Consider the following 14483-nt stretch of genomic DNA (forward strand, 5'->3'; position numbering starts at 1 on the left):
GAGAGCTGGTTTGTGGTGTGGTTTCCGGCATTGCCGTAGTGTTCAAGGAATGTTGTTTTATGGCTAACACTTCTGCGTTCACTGTGTCGATATTTTTCAAGCATGTGGTTAATGATGAGTGAGTGTTGTCCAAATTTTGCTCAATAGGGGCCAGCGCAGTGCTAACATCCCTCAGCAGTTCAGCATGGTGGTGTTTCATTTTCCAGTTCATGGTTGAAGTGAACTGTGTTCGGAGGTAATCCAGGTGCTCGATCATTTCTTTATGCATTCTGCTTTGACCTTGTTCCACTGTGGTGGTTATTGTGTGCAAAATGGTGTCATTCATTGCTCTCATTTCATCCTGCATTTTCGTGATCTGTTGATCACCCATTGCTAGCATTGTATCCTTGACCTCTCTCAATATAACAGTATTACGCTCTTGTTGTTTCACAAGTTGTTTGACATTGATTTTTACCATGGTGTCTAGGTGGTGATGGGCAACACGCATTCCTTCCACAGCAGCCACCACATCCACCAATGTGGCTCCCAGTACTGTGGAAGAGGTCGGCCTCATGGGTTGGATCTGGTTTGTCACCAAATTGTCACAAAGATCCATGTCAATCAAACTGTAATGACTCTGTGCGTCACTCCTTGCACCGGATTGTGGATCCGGCTGATTGCTCTGATTTATTGCACTCCTTGCAGGTGAATTTCCAGTTGGTTGATTGATTTGTGCATTTCCATCAGGCTGATTTTGTGCATTTCTATCAGGCTGATTTTGTGCATTTGTCACTGGTTGATTTTGTGCATTTGTCACTGGTTGATTTTGTGCATTTGTCACTGGTTGATTTTGTGCAATGGTCACTGGTTGATTTTGAGGATTTGTCACTGGTTGATTGATTTGTCCTACTGGACAGGATGAGTTCAGCAGTTGACCCCCTCCTTCGAGACCAACAGGCAGGATTTCGGAGTAATAGATCATGTACAGACCAGATTGGCACTCTGCGCATCATTATAGAGCAAGCAATAGAATGGAACTCTCCCTTATACATAAATTTCATAGACTACGAAAAAGCTTTTGACAGCGTAGACAGAGAGACACTGTGGAAACTTCTGCGGCATTACGGCATACCAGAGAAAATCATCAGCCTAATCAAAAAAACATACCAAGGAATGTCATGCAAGGTGCTACATGCAGGCCAAATGTCAGACAGTTTTGAGGTCCAGACTGGAGTCCGGCAGGGATGCCTCCTATCGCCGTTCATGTTCCTAATAGTCATTGACTGGATCATGAAGACCACCACGGCAGATAGGAAAAACGGCATTCAGTGGACCCTATGGTCACAACTGGATGACCTGGACTTTGCGGATGACCTGGCTCTCTTGTCACACAACCACCAGCAGATGCAGGACAAGACAACCAGGCTGGCAAATACATCCCTGGGTATAGGCTTAAGAATCAACCAGAAGAAGACCAACATAATGTCAATCAACACCCAGAACAATAACCCAATTACAGTAGGCGACAAACCAATTCAGGCAGTTGACTCCTTCACATACCTCGGCAGCATTCTAGATAAACAGGGCGGAACAGAGAGCGACATCACAGCTAGAGTAGGTAAAGCTAGAGCAGCCTTCATCATCCTGAAGAACATCTGGTCCTCGAAGCAAATAGCCATGACAACCAAAGTACGGATCTTCAATTCCAACGTCAAATCCATACTTCTCTACGGTTCAGAGACGTGGAGGATGACAAAGAGGACATTGCAAAGGATCCAGACATTTATTAACAGCTGCCTGAAGCGCATTTTCAAGATCTGGTGGCCAAACAAAATTAGAAGTGAAGAACTCTGGAGGAAAGGGAGTCAGGAGCCAGTGGAGAAACAGATCCTAAGGAGAAAGTGGGGATGGATTGGCCACACCCTGAGGAAACCGGCAGCTAGTACAACGCGCCAGGCACTGACTTGGAACCCCCAGGGGAAGCGGAGGAGAGGGCGGCCTAAGAACACCTGGAGGCGGGACACTGAGGCGGAGCTGAAGAGACAGGGAATCAGCTGGGGAGAGGCGGAAAGGACAGCCCAAAACCGTGTTGGCTGGAGAAGAGTCGTTGATGGCCTATGCTCCACTGGGAGCGACGGGCCTAAGTAAGTAAAGTGATTGATTTGTATTATTGTACTCATTGTGTGTGGAGCCACAATTTCTGAAATGTCCACTATGTTTCCATCCATAGTAGCCATTTTGCATTTGAATCCTTTGTTTGACTCAATAAAGTTATTTCCCACTGAGTTGGAGCAGTTTTATTTGTTTGAGGTCCTTTTTAAACATCTGGGGTGCCACCTCTTCGACGAAACCTGCAAAACCTGGAATTTGAAGCACAAAATGACCACCGCATACCATCCACAGACAAATCTGACAGAAAGAATAAACCGGAATCTCAAAACCATGATAGCATCTTTTGTAGGCAACAACCACAAAAACTGGGACAAGCACTTACCTGAATTCAGATTTGCCCTCAATTCTGCCATCAATGAGTCAACTGGAGTGACCCCAGCCGAGCTGAATTTGGCCAGACCTCTGCGAGGACCTCTGGAGGCCATGCTGGAGCCAAGGGAAGTCACACCGGATTCCCTGTCGTATCCGAAGATCACTCAGCTGAGTGAGCTGCAGGATTTTGTGGAGGGAAACCTACACAAGGCACGGGTTCGACAGAAGAGAAATTATGATAAAGGCAGACGGGAACTGGAGTTCAAGGAAAAGGATAGAGTATGGCTGCGAGCTCACCCTCTGTCCAAGGCGGAGAAGTTTTTCGCTGCCAAGCTTGCTCCAAAGTGGCTGGGTCCCTACAGAATTCTCAACCAGGTTGGACCGGTGAATTATGAGGTGGTACTGGAGGATTCAGGGGAGGACAGGAAAATTGTGCACGTCTCTCGTTTAAAGCCCTGCTATCCTACAGCGGAGGAGATTGAAGAACAGGACGTGAGGCGGATCTTGGATGTCTTCGAGGAGAAGAGCGAGGATGAAGATTTTCCAGGATTTAGCTGAAGTTGACGCCTCCTCTTGCTCGGCTTTTTACACGGGGGGAGGAATGTAGCGATCTGCTATCGCACGCACGCACACGCACCCACACGCACCCACTCACACCACCACAATCATTCATGTCCACGCACAACCCAGCACACCCACAGACTAACGTCAGCGCAGCGACACGCCCCCGACGCTGGTACGTTCTATGAATGGAAGGGTAGGCAAGATGGCGGCGCCTGTCAGAGAGAAGCCAGACTATTGTGGAGAGACGTGATCGCGTCGCGAGTTATAGTCCGCGCGGTGTGTTTTGATGAATGAAGACCCAGCTGTAATCGGATCCTGGTGGAGGAGCGAAAACCTGAGAAGTGAATCCTTGGGGCGTTTTCCACTGTCCGTGTGCCTGTCTCATCGTCGTTCAGCAACGGAGCTGCTCTATCTGTGTCTGGTATCTGCCCCCTACCCCCCCCCATCCCATACACGCTCACACACACATTCACACACGAACACCCTGTTGCCTCGTTCTAATCACCCCGGTACAGGCCGTGGGATTTAATTTGTTTTCTTTTCTTTGGGATGATAACCTTTCATTCAGTGAATGAATAACCTTGAGGTGTTGTGAATACGTGAATGTTATTGACTGTTCTCTGTGGACGCTACTGTGGTTTTGGAAACTGTGGACTGGATTTTGGGTGTGGGCTGGAGTCTCTATAAGTCTAATACACGCAACATCAAACTGAGTTCTTCTGTGTCTGTGTGAATTTACTGATTTACTGTTGTATTGAGTGAAGGTTTGCTTTTTGGGTAACCTATCCCTGGCTATATGGTTTACAGGTTCATGTGGTTTATTGCTATATTTGTCCTTGTAATCCATTGTAAGGTTGGCTTTAAAAAATAAGCAGTTGTCCCCAAGTGGTCCAACTGTGTTAGGCATTTGCCTAACTGGCACCCCAAGCCAAACCGTTACACACTTTAGAAACAAGACCAAATAAACAACTACACTTTAGAAACAAGACCAAATACACAACTACACTTTAGAAACAAGACCAAATAAACAACTACACTTTAGAAACAAGACCAAATAAACAACTACACTTTAGAAACAATCCCAAATAAACACTACACTTTAGAAACAAGACCAAATAAACACTACACTTTAGAAACAAGACCAAATAAACAACTACACTTTAGAAACAATACCAAATAAACACTACACTTTAGAAACAAGACCAAATAAACACTACACTTTAGAAACAAGACCAAATAAACAACTATACTTTAGAAACAAGACCAAATAAACAACTACACTTTAGAAACAAGACCAAATAAACAACTACACTTTAGAAACAAGACCAAATAAACACTACACTTTAGAAACAAGACCAAATAAACACTACACTTTAGAAACAAGACCAAATAAACACTACACTTTAGAAACAAGACCAAATAAACAACTACACTTTAGAAACAAGACCAAATAAACAACTACACTTTAGAAACAAGACCAAATAAACAACTACACTTTAGAACCAAGACCAAACAAACTACCGTAAAAAATAGTTATGTAGCATGTACACACACACACACACACACACACACACACACACACACACACACACACACACACACACACACACACACACACACACACACACACACACACACACACACACACACACACTTTAACAGTCCATTTCTGCACGTCTTACCTGTGTTTGGGAGAGAGTTCCGTTCCTTTTATTCCCCATGAAATAATCCAACCAGACAACAGTTTATTAATGTAAACAGAGGTGTGACCATGAACAGGTTCCTGTGTCACACGAGGACCTGTTACAAAGGTTCCTACCACCTAATCAACATGATACACCCTGTATTACAAATACACTTTTTTCAACACACCTATATTATTCCCCAAAGTTAAATACATTATTGTTGTAAATAATAGATATATTTGTGTACATATACGACACCAAATAAACAACTACACTTTAGAAACAAGACCAAATAAACAACTACACTTTAGAAACAAGACCAAATAAACAACTACACTTTAGAAACAAGACGAAATAAACAACTACACTTTAGAAACAAGACCAAATAAACAACTACACTTTAGAAACAAGACCAAATAAACACTACACTTTAGAAACAAGACCAAATAAACAACTACACTTTAGAAACAAGACCAAATAAACACTACACTTTAGAAACAAGACCAAATAAACACTACACTTTAGAAACAAGACCAAATAAACACTACACTTTAGAAACAAGACCAAATAAACACTACACTTTAGAAACAAGACCAAATAAACACTACACTTTAGAAACAAGACCAAATAAACAACTACACTTTAGAAACAAGACCAAATAAACACTACACTTTAGAAACAAGACCAAATAAACACTACACTTTAGAAACAAGACCAAATAAACAACTACACTTTAGAAACAAGACCAAATAAACAACTACACTTTAGAAACAAGACCAAATAAACAACTACACTTTAGAAACAAGACCAAATAAACAACTACACTTTAGAAACAAGACCAAATAAACAACTACACTTTAGAAACAAGACCAAATAAACACTACACTTTAGAAACAAGACCAAATAAACAACTACACTTTAGAAACAAGACCAAATAAACACTACACTTTAGAAACAAGACCAAATAAACACTACACTTTAGAAACAAGACCAAATAAACACTACACTTTAGAAACAAGACCAAATAAACAACTACACTTTAGAAACAAGACCAAATAAACACTACACTTTAGAAACAAGACCAAATAAACAACTACACTTTAGAAACAAGACCAAATAAACAACTACACTTTAGAAACAAGACCAAATAAACAACTACACTTTAGAAACAAGACCAAATAAACAACTACACTTTAGAAACAAGACCAAATAAACAACTACACTTTAGAAACAAGACCAAATAAACAACTACACTTTAGAAACAAGACCAAATAAACAACTACACTTTAGAAACAAGACCAAATAAACAACTACACTTTAGAAACAAGACCAAATAAACACTACACTTTAGAAACAAGACCAAATAAACAACTACACTTTAGAAACAAGACCAAATAAACACTACACTTTAGAAACAAGACCAAATAAACACTACACTTTAGAAACAAGACCAAATAAACAACTACACTTTAGAAACAAGACCAAATAAACAACTACACTTTAGAAACAATCCCAAATAAACACTACACTTTAGAAACAAGACCAAATAAACAACTACACTTTAGAAACAAGACCAAATAAACAACTACACTTTAGAAACAAGACCAAATAAACAACTACACTTTAGAAACAAGACCAAATAAACAACTACACTTTAGAAACAAGACCAAATAAACAACTACACTTTAGAAACAAGACCAAATAAACAACTACACTTTAGAAACAAGACCAAATAAACACTACACTTTAGAAACAAGACCAAATAAACAACTACACTTTAGAAACAAGACCAAATAAACACTACACTTTAGAAACAAGACCAAATAAACACTACACTTTAGAAACAAGACCAAATAAACAACTACACTTTAGAAACAAGACCAAATAAACAACTACACTTTAGAAACAATCCCAAATAAACACTACACTTTAGAAACAAGACCAAATAAACAACTACACTTTAGAAACAAGACCAAATAAACACTACACTTTAGAAACAAGACCAAATAAACAACTACACTTTAGAAACAAGACCAACCTAACTAGTTTAACTAACTTACTAACTTCACTTGTTTAAACATCCATTTTAACTAACTAACCTAACTAGTTTAACTAACTAATTCACAGGAGTAACACTATGGAACAGCCTCAATAAAGAGGTAAAATTAAGTAGCTCATTACATGTATTTAAAAAAAAACTCTTAAAAACAATATGATAGACAATTATAAAGTGGATTGATATCATAAAAATAATAACCAAAATACTCCTTCCTCTGCGTTTATCATTATCATCATCATCATCATCATCATCATTATCATTATCATTATCATTATCATTATCATTATCATTATTATTTTTAAGGGACCAAGAAGTCACGAAGTGACTTTGGTCACTTATTGTTTTTATGTTTATTTTTCTTCTCTTTCTCCTTCCGCCAAAAATAGCTGTTCTGGCTGAATCGTGCAGTCGTTTTTTGCGAAACACGGTAGTCTGGTAGAGGGCCATGCGAAGCCCATGACCATTGGCCAAAGGGTGGCGCTATAGCACTCAATTGAAAATGCAAACTTTGAACGTGCATAGCTCATGAACCGCTTGACCGTTGGCAATGCAACTTTGATACACATATGTGTCTCCTGATGCCGAAAAACTTTCGTGTTCTGACTTTTGACCTCTGACCTTTAGATCACCCGCCATTTTGAATTATATGAAACTGACTCACTGACTCCTCCCCTTTGTTTCCCCGTTATGAATCACACCTCTTAATTCACTGACTCCTCCCCTCTGCAGCTGGGACAGACGCCGGGCCTGGCCACGCCCATCTTCCTACCACGTGACCCTCCTCTGGCCTGGCTATTGGCCAAGATGTGGGTCCGCCACGCCGAGTTCCAGGTGTTCCAGGTGTTGTCCCACCTCCTCCGAACACACCTGGTGGTGGAGGTGTTCTGTGTGGCTACGCTGAGACAGCTCCCTGCTGTCCACCCTGTCTATAAGGTACTGTACTAACACGCTGCCCTGTGGTACACCCTGTCTATAAGGTGTACTAACACCCTGCCCTGTGGTCCACCCTGTCTATAAGGTGTACTAACACGCTGCCCTGTGGTCCACCCTGTCTATAAGGTACTGTACTAACACCCTGCCCTGTGGTCCACCCTGTCTATAAGGTACTGTACTAACACGCTGCCCTGTGGTCCACCCTGTCTATAAGGTACTGTACTAACACCCTGCCCTGTGGTCCACCCTGTCTATAAGGTACTGTACTAACACGCTGCCCTGTGGTACACCCTGTCTATAAGGTACTGTACTAACACCCTGCCCTGTGGTACACCCTGTCTATAAGGTGTACTAACACCCTGCCCTGTGGTACACCCTGTCTATAAGGTGTACTAACACCCTGCCCTGTGGTCCACCCTGTCTATAAGGTACTGTACTAACACCCTGCCCTGTGGTACACCCTGTCTATAAGGTACTGTACTAACACCCTGCCCTGTGGTACACCCTGTCTATAAGGTACTGTACTAACACCCTGCCCTGTGGTCCACCCTGTCTATAAGGTGTACTAACACCCTGCCCTGTGGTCCACCCTGTCTATAAGGTGTACTAACACCCTGCCCTGTGGTACACCCTGTCTATAAGGTACTGTACTAACACGCTGCCCTGTGGTCCACCCTGTCTATAAGGTACTGTACTAACACCCTGCCCTGTGGTACACCCTGTCTATAAGGTGTACTAACACCCTGCCCTGTGGTACACCCTGTCTATAAGGTACTGTACTAACACGCTGCCCTGTGGTCCACCCTGTCTATAAGGTGTACTAACACCCTGCCCTGTGGTCCACCCTGTCTATAAGGTGTACTAACACGCTGCCCTGTGGTCCACCCTGTCTATAAGGTGTACTAACACCCTGCCCTGTGGTACACCCTGTCTATAAGGTGTACTAACACCCTGCCCTGTGGTCCACCCTGTCTATAAGGTACTGTACTAACACCCTGCCCTGTGGTCCACCCTGTCTATAAGGTACTGTACTAACACCCTGCCCTGTGGTCCACCCTGTCTATAAGGTGTACTAACACCCTGCCCTGTGGTACACCCTGTCTATAAGGTGTACTAACACCCTGCCCTGTGGTCCACCCTGTCTATAAGGTACTGTACTAACACCCTGCCCTGTGGTACACCCTGTCTATAAGGTGTACTAACACCCTGCCCTGTGGTCCACCCTGTCTATAAGGTACTGTACTAACACCCTGCCCTGTGGTACACCCTGTCTATAAGGTGTACTAACACCCTGCCCTGTGGTACACCCTGTCTATAAGGTGTACTAACACCCTGCCCTGTGGTCCACCCTGTCTATAAGGTACTGTACTAACACCCTGCCCTGTGGTACACCCTGTCTATAAGGTGTACTAACACCCTGCCCTGTGGTACACCCTGTCTATAAGGTACTGTACTAACACCCTGCCCTGTGGTACACCCTGTCTATAAGGTGTACTAACACCCTGCCCTGTGGTACACCCCGTCTATAAGGTGTACTAACACCCTGCCCTGTGGTCCACCCTGTCTATAAGGTACTGTACTAACACCCTGCCCTGTGGTACACCCTGTCTATAAGGTGTACTAACACCCTGCCCTGTGGTACACCCTGTCTATAAGGTGTACTAACACCCTGCCCTGTGGTACACCCTGTCTATAAGGTGTACTAACACCCTGCCCTGTGGTACACCCTGTCTATAAGGTGTACTAACACCCTGCCCTGTGGTCCACCCTGTCTATAAGGTGTACTAACACCCTGCCCTGTGGTACACCCTGTCTATAAGGTACTGTACTAACACCCTGCCCTGTGGTACACCCTGTCTATAAGGTGTACTAACACCCTGCCCTGTGGTCCACCCTGTCTATAAGGTACTGTACTAACACCCTGCCCTGTGGTACACCCTGTCTATAAGGTGTACTAACACCCTGCCCTGTGGTCCACCCTGTCTATAAAGTGTACTAACACCCTGCCCTGTGGTCCACCCTGTCTATAAGGTACTGTACTAACACCCTGCCCTGTGGTACACCCTGTCTATAAGGTACTGTACTAACACCCTGCCCTGTGGTCCACCCTGTCTATAAGGTACTGTACTAACACCCTGCCCTGTGGTCCACCCTGTCTATAAGGTACTGTACTAACACCCTGCCCTGTGGTACACCCTGTCTATAAGGTGTACTAACACCCTGCCCTGTGGTCCACCCTGTCTATAAGGTGTACTAACACCCTGCCCTGTGGTACACCCTGTCTATAAGGTGTACTAACACCCTGCCCTGTGGTCCACCCTGTCTATAAGGTACTGTACTAACACCCTGCCCTGTGGTACACCCTGTCTTTAGAGGGTATGCGCATGCATAAAGTGAATGGCAGATCGAGTGGCAAATCGAGTGGCAAAGAGAGTGACAAAGTGCATTTAATGTTGTTTAAAGTAATTTAATGCAATCAAATAGGACGTTTCTGTGTGGATGCAGCTATGAAGGCCAGAAAGTATTTTTTTGCCGCTCAGTAGGCATTCCCACATAACTTCCGGTTATGGTGTGCTTGTTGTTAACCCCGTAGTTGCTGGCTCCTCACCTGCGCTACACGCTGGAGATCAACTGTAGGGGGCGCACTCAGCTCATCTCCAGTGACGGCATCTTCAAGAGGGTCAGTGAAGGGTTAATGTAATATTATCCTTATTAATATTAAAGACGTAGTGAAATGAAACCTGTACGTTTGTTTTCCACACTTTTGGACCATAATGGAAAAACTATGGGAACATTTATATATGTGTGTGTATTTTTTTTTTAATCAAAGGTCAATACAAATTATACTGACTTCCTTTGAAGGAAAGCGTGCTGCGTGACGACGTGTCGAGTCCTGCAGGAATAATGAAGCTTGATTTCATTTAGCTGATTTATTCCCATCGTAATTTAGAGTCTGAAAAGGTGGGTTTTCAGACTATGGTGGAAGATTGGGAGTGAGTCTGTAGTTCTGACTGCAATGGGAAGTTCAGTCCATAATTTAGATTGGGAGTGAGTCTGTAGTTCTGACTGCAATGTCAGAACCAAATTCCATAGTTTAGATTGGGAGTGAGTCTGTAGTTCTGACTGCAATTGGAAGTTCATTCCATAGTTTAGATTGGGAGTGAGTCTGTAGTTCTGACTGCAATGGGAAGTTCATTCCATAGTTTAGATTGGGAGTGAGTCTGTAGTTCTGACTGCAATGGGAAGTTCATTCCATAGTTTAGATTGGGAGTGAGTCTGTAGTTCTGACTGCAATGGGAAGTTCATTCCATAGTTTAGATTGGGAGTGAGTCTGTAGTTCTGACTGCAATGGGAAGTTCATTCCATAGTTTAGATTGGGGTGAGTCTGTAGTTCTGACTGCAATGGGAAGTTCATTCCATAGTTTAGATTGGGGGTGAGTCTGTAGTTCTGACTGCAATGGGAAGTTCATTCCGTAGTTTAGATTGGGAGTGAGTCTGTAGTTCTGACTGCAATGGGAAGTTCATTCCGTAGTTTAGATTGGGAGTGAGTCTGTAGTTCTGACTGCAATGGGAAGTTCATTCCATAGTTTAGATTGGGAGTGAGTCTGTAGTTCTGACTGCAATGGGAAGTTCATTCCATAGTTTAGATTGGGAGTGAGTCTGTAGTTCTGACTGCAATGGGAAGTTCATTCCATAGTTTAGATTGGGGGTCAGTTTGTAGTTCTGACTGCAATGGGAAGTTCATTCCATAGTTTAGATTGGGGGTGAGTCTGTAGTTCTGACTGTAATGGGAAGTTCATTCCATGGTTTAGATTGGGAGTGAGTCTGTAGTACTGACTGCAATGGGAAGTTCATTCCATGGTTTAGATTGGGAGTGAGTCTGTAGTTCTGACTGCAATGGGAAGTTCATTCCATGGTTTAGATTGGGAGTGAGTCTGTAGTTCTGACTGCAATGGAAAGTTCATTCCATAGTTTAGATTGGGAGTGAGTCTGTAGTTCTGACTGCAATGGGAAGTTCATTCCATAGTTTAGATTGGGGTGAGTCTGTAGTTCTGACTGCAATGGGAAGTTCATTCCATAGTTTAGATTGGGAGTGAGTCTGTAGTTCTGACTGCAATGGGAAGTTCATTCCATAGTTTAGATTGGGAGTGAGTCTGTAGTTCTGACTGCAATGGGAAGTTCATTCCATAGTTTAGATTGGGAGTGAATCTGTAGTTCTGACTGCAATGGGAAGTTCATTCCATAGTTTAGATTGGGAGTGAGTCTGTAGTTCTGACTGCAATGGGAAGTTCATTCCATAGTTTAGATTGGGTGTGAGTCTGTAGTTCTGACTGCAATGGGAAGTTCATTCCATAGTTTAGATTGGGGGTGAGTCTGTAGTTCTGACTGCAATGGGAAGTTCATTCCATAGTTTAGATTGGGAGTGAGTCTGTAGTTCTGACTGCAATGGGAAGTTCATTCCATAGTTTAGATTGGGAGTGAGTCTGTAGTTCTGACTGCAATGGGAAGTTCATTCCATAGTTTAGATTGGGAGTGAGTCTGTAGTTTTGACTGCAATGGGAAGTTCATTCCATAGTTTAGATTGGGAGTGAGTCTGTAGTTCTGACTGCAATGGGAAGTTCATTCCATAGTTTAGATTGGGAGTGAGTCTGTAGTTCTGACTGCAATGGGAAGTTCATTCCATAGTTTAGATTGGGGGTGAGTCTGTAGTTCTGACTGCAATGGGAAGTTCATTCCGTAGTTTAGATTGGGAGTGAGTCTGTAGTTCTGACTGCAATGGGAAGTTCATTCCGTAGTTTAGATTGGGAGTGAGTCTGTAGTTCTGACTGCAATGGGAAGTTCATTCCATAGTTTAGATTGGGAGTGAGTCTGTAGTTCTGACTGCAATGGGAAGTTCATTCCATAGTTTAGATTGGGAGTGAGTCTGTAGTTCTGACTGCAATGGGAAGTTCATTCCATGGTTTAGATTGGGAGTGAGTCTGTAGTTCTGACTGCAATGGGAAGTTCATTCCATAGTTTAGATTGGGAGTGAGTCTGTAGTTCTGACTGCAATGGGAAGTTCATTCCATAGTTTAGATTGGGGTGAGTCTGTAGTTCTGACTGCAATGGGAAGTTCATTCCATAGTTTAGATTGGGAGTGAGTCTGTAGTTCTGACTGCAATGGGAAGTTCATTCCATAGTTTAGATTGGGAGTGAGTCTGTAGTTCTGACTGCAATGGGAAGTTCATTCCATAGTTTAGATTGGGAGTGAGTCTGTAGTTCTGACTGCAATGGGAAGTTCATTCCATAGTTTAGATTGGGAGGGAGTCTGTAGTTCTGACTGCAATGGGAAGTTCATTCCATAGTTTAGATTGGGTGTGAGTCTGTAGTTCTGACTGCAATGGGAAGTTCATTCCATAGTTTAGATTGGGGGTGAGTCTGTAGTTCTGACTGCAATGGGAAGTTCATTCCATAGTTTAGATTGGGAGTGAGTCTGTAGTTCTGACTGCAATGGGAAGTTCATTCCATAGTTTAGATTGGGAGTGAGTCTGTAGTTCTGACTGTAATGGGAAGTTCATTCCATAGTTTAGATTGGGAGTGAGTCTGTAGTTCTGACTGTAATGGGAAGTTCATTCCATAGTTTAGATTGGGAGTGAGTCTGTAGTTCTGACTGCAATGGGAAGTTCATTCCATAGTTTAGATTGGGAGTGAGTCTGTAGTTCTGACTGCAATGGGAAGTTCATTCCATAGTTTAGATTGGGAGTGAGTCTGTAGTTCTGACTGCAATGGGAAGTTCATTCCATAGTTTAGATTGGGTGTGAGTCTGTAGTTCTGACTGCAATGGGAAGTTCATTCCATAGTTTAGATTGGGGGTGAGTCTGTAGTTCTGACTGCAATGGGAAGTTCATTCCATAGTTTAGATTGGGAGTGAGTCTGTAGTTCTGACTGCAATGGGAAGTTCATTCCATAGTTTAGATTGGGAGTGAGTCTGTAGTTCTGACTGCAATGGGAAGTTCATTCCATAGTTTAGATTGGGAGTGAGTCTGTAGTTCTGACTGCAATGGGAAGTTCATTCCATAGTTTAGATTGGGAGTGAGTCTGTAGTTCTGACTGCAATGGGAAGTTCATTCCATAGTTTAGATTGGGGGTCAGTTTGTAGTTCTGACTGCAATGGGACGTTCATTCCATGGTTTAGATTGGGGGTGAGTCTGTAGTTCTGACTGTAATGGGAAGTTCATTCCATGGTTTAGATTGGGAGTGAGTCTGTAGTACTGACTGCAATGGGAAGTTCATTCCCTGGTTTAGATTGGGAGTGAGTCTGTAGTTCTGACTGCAATGGGAAGTTCATTCCATGGTTTAGATTGGGAGTGAGTCTGTAGTTCTGACTGCAATGGGAAGTTCATTCCATGGTTTAGATCGGGAGTGAGTCTGTAGTTCTGACTGCAATGGGAAGTTCATTCCATAGTTTAGATTGGGAGTGAGTCTGTAGTTCTGACTGCAATGGGAAGTTCATTCCATAGTTTAGATTGGGAGTGAGTCTGTAGTTCTGACTGCAATGGGAAGTTCATTCCATAGTTTAGATTGGGAGTGAGTCTGTAGTTCTGACTGCAATGGGAAGTTCATTCCATAGTTTAGATTGGGAGTGAGTCTGTAGTTCTGACTGCAATGGGAAGTTCATTCCATAGTTTAGATTGGGAGTGAGTCTGTAGTTCTGACTGCAATGGGAAGTTCATTCCATAGTTTAGATTGGGAGTGAGTCTGTAGTTCTGACTGCAATGGGAAGTTCATTCCATAGTTTA

The 14483-nt window shown here is 43.0% G+C and overlaps 1 protein-coding gene across 1 annotated transcript in view; it reads left to right on the forward strand.

Moving 5' to 3' along the window:
* The window catches only part of alox12 (arachidonate 12-lipoxygenase), a 52124-nt gene that overhangs the window by 28953 nt on the left and 8688 nt on the right, over positions 1-14483 (forward strand). The window contains exons 10-11 of the mRNA XM_079530988.1: positions 7501-7704; positions 10298-10384. Of these exons, the coding sequence (XP_079387114.1) occupies positions 7501-7704; positions 10298-10384 (291 nt within the window). The remainder of the gene's footprint in view (positions 1-7500; positions 7705-10297; positions 10385-14483) is intronic.

The sequence above is a fragment of the Electrona antarctica genome (genome assembly GCF_951216825.1).
Source record: "Electrona antarctica genome assembly, contig: scaffold_233, whole genome shotgun sequence".
In the NCBI taxonomy this organism is placed as follows: domain Eukaryota; kingdom Metazoa; phylum Chordata; class Actinopteri; order Myctophiformes; family Myctophidae; genus Electrona; species Electrona antarctica.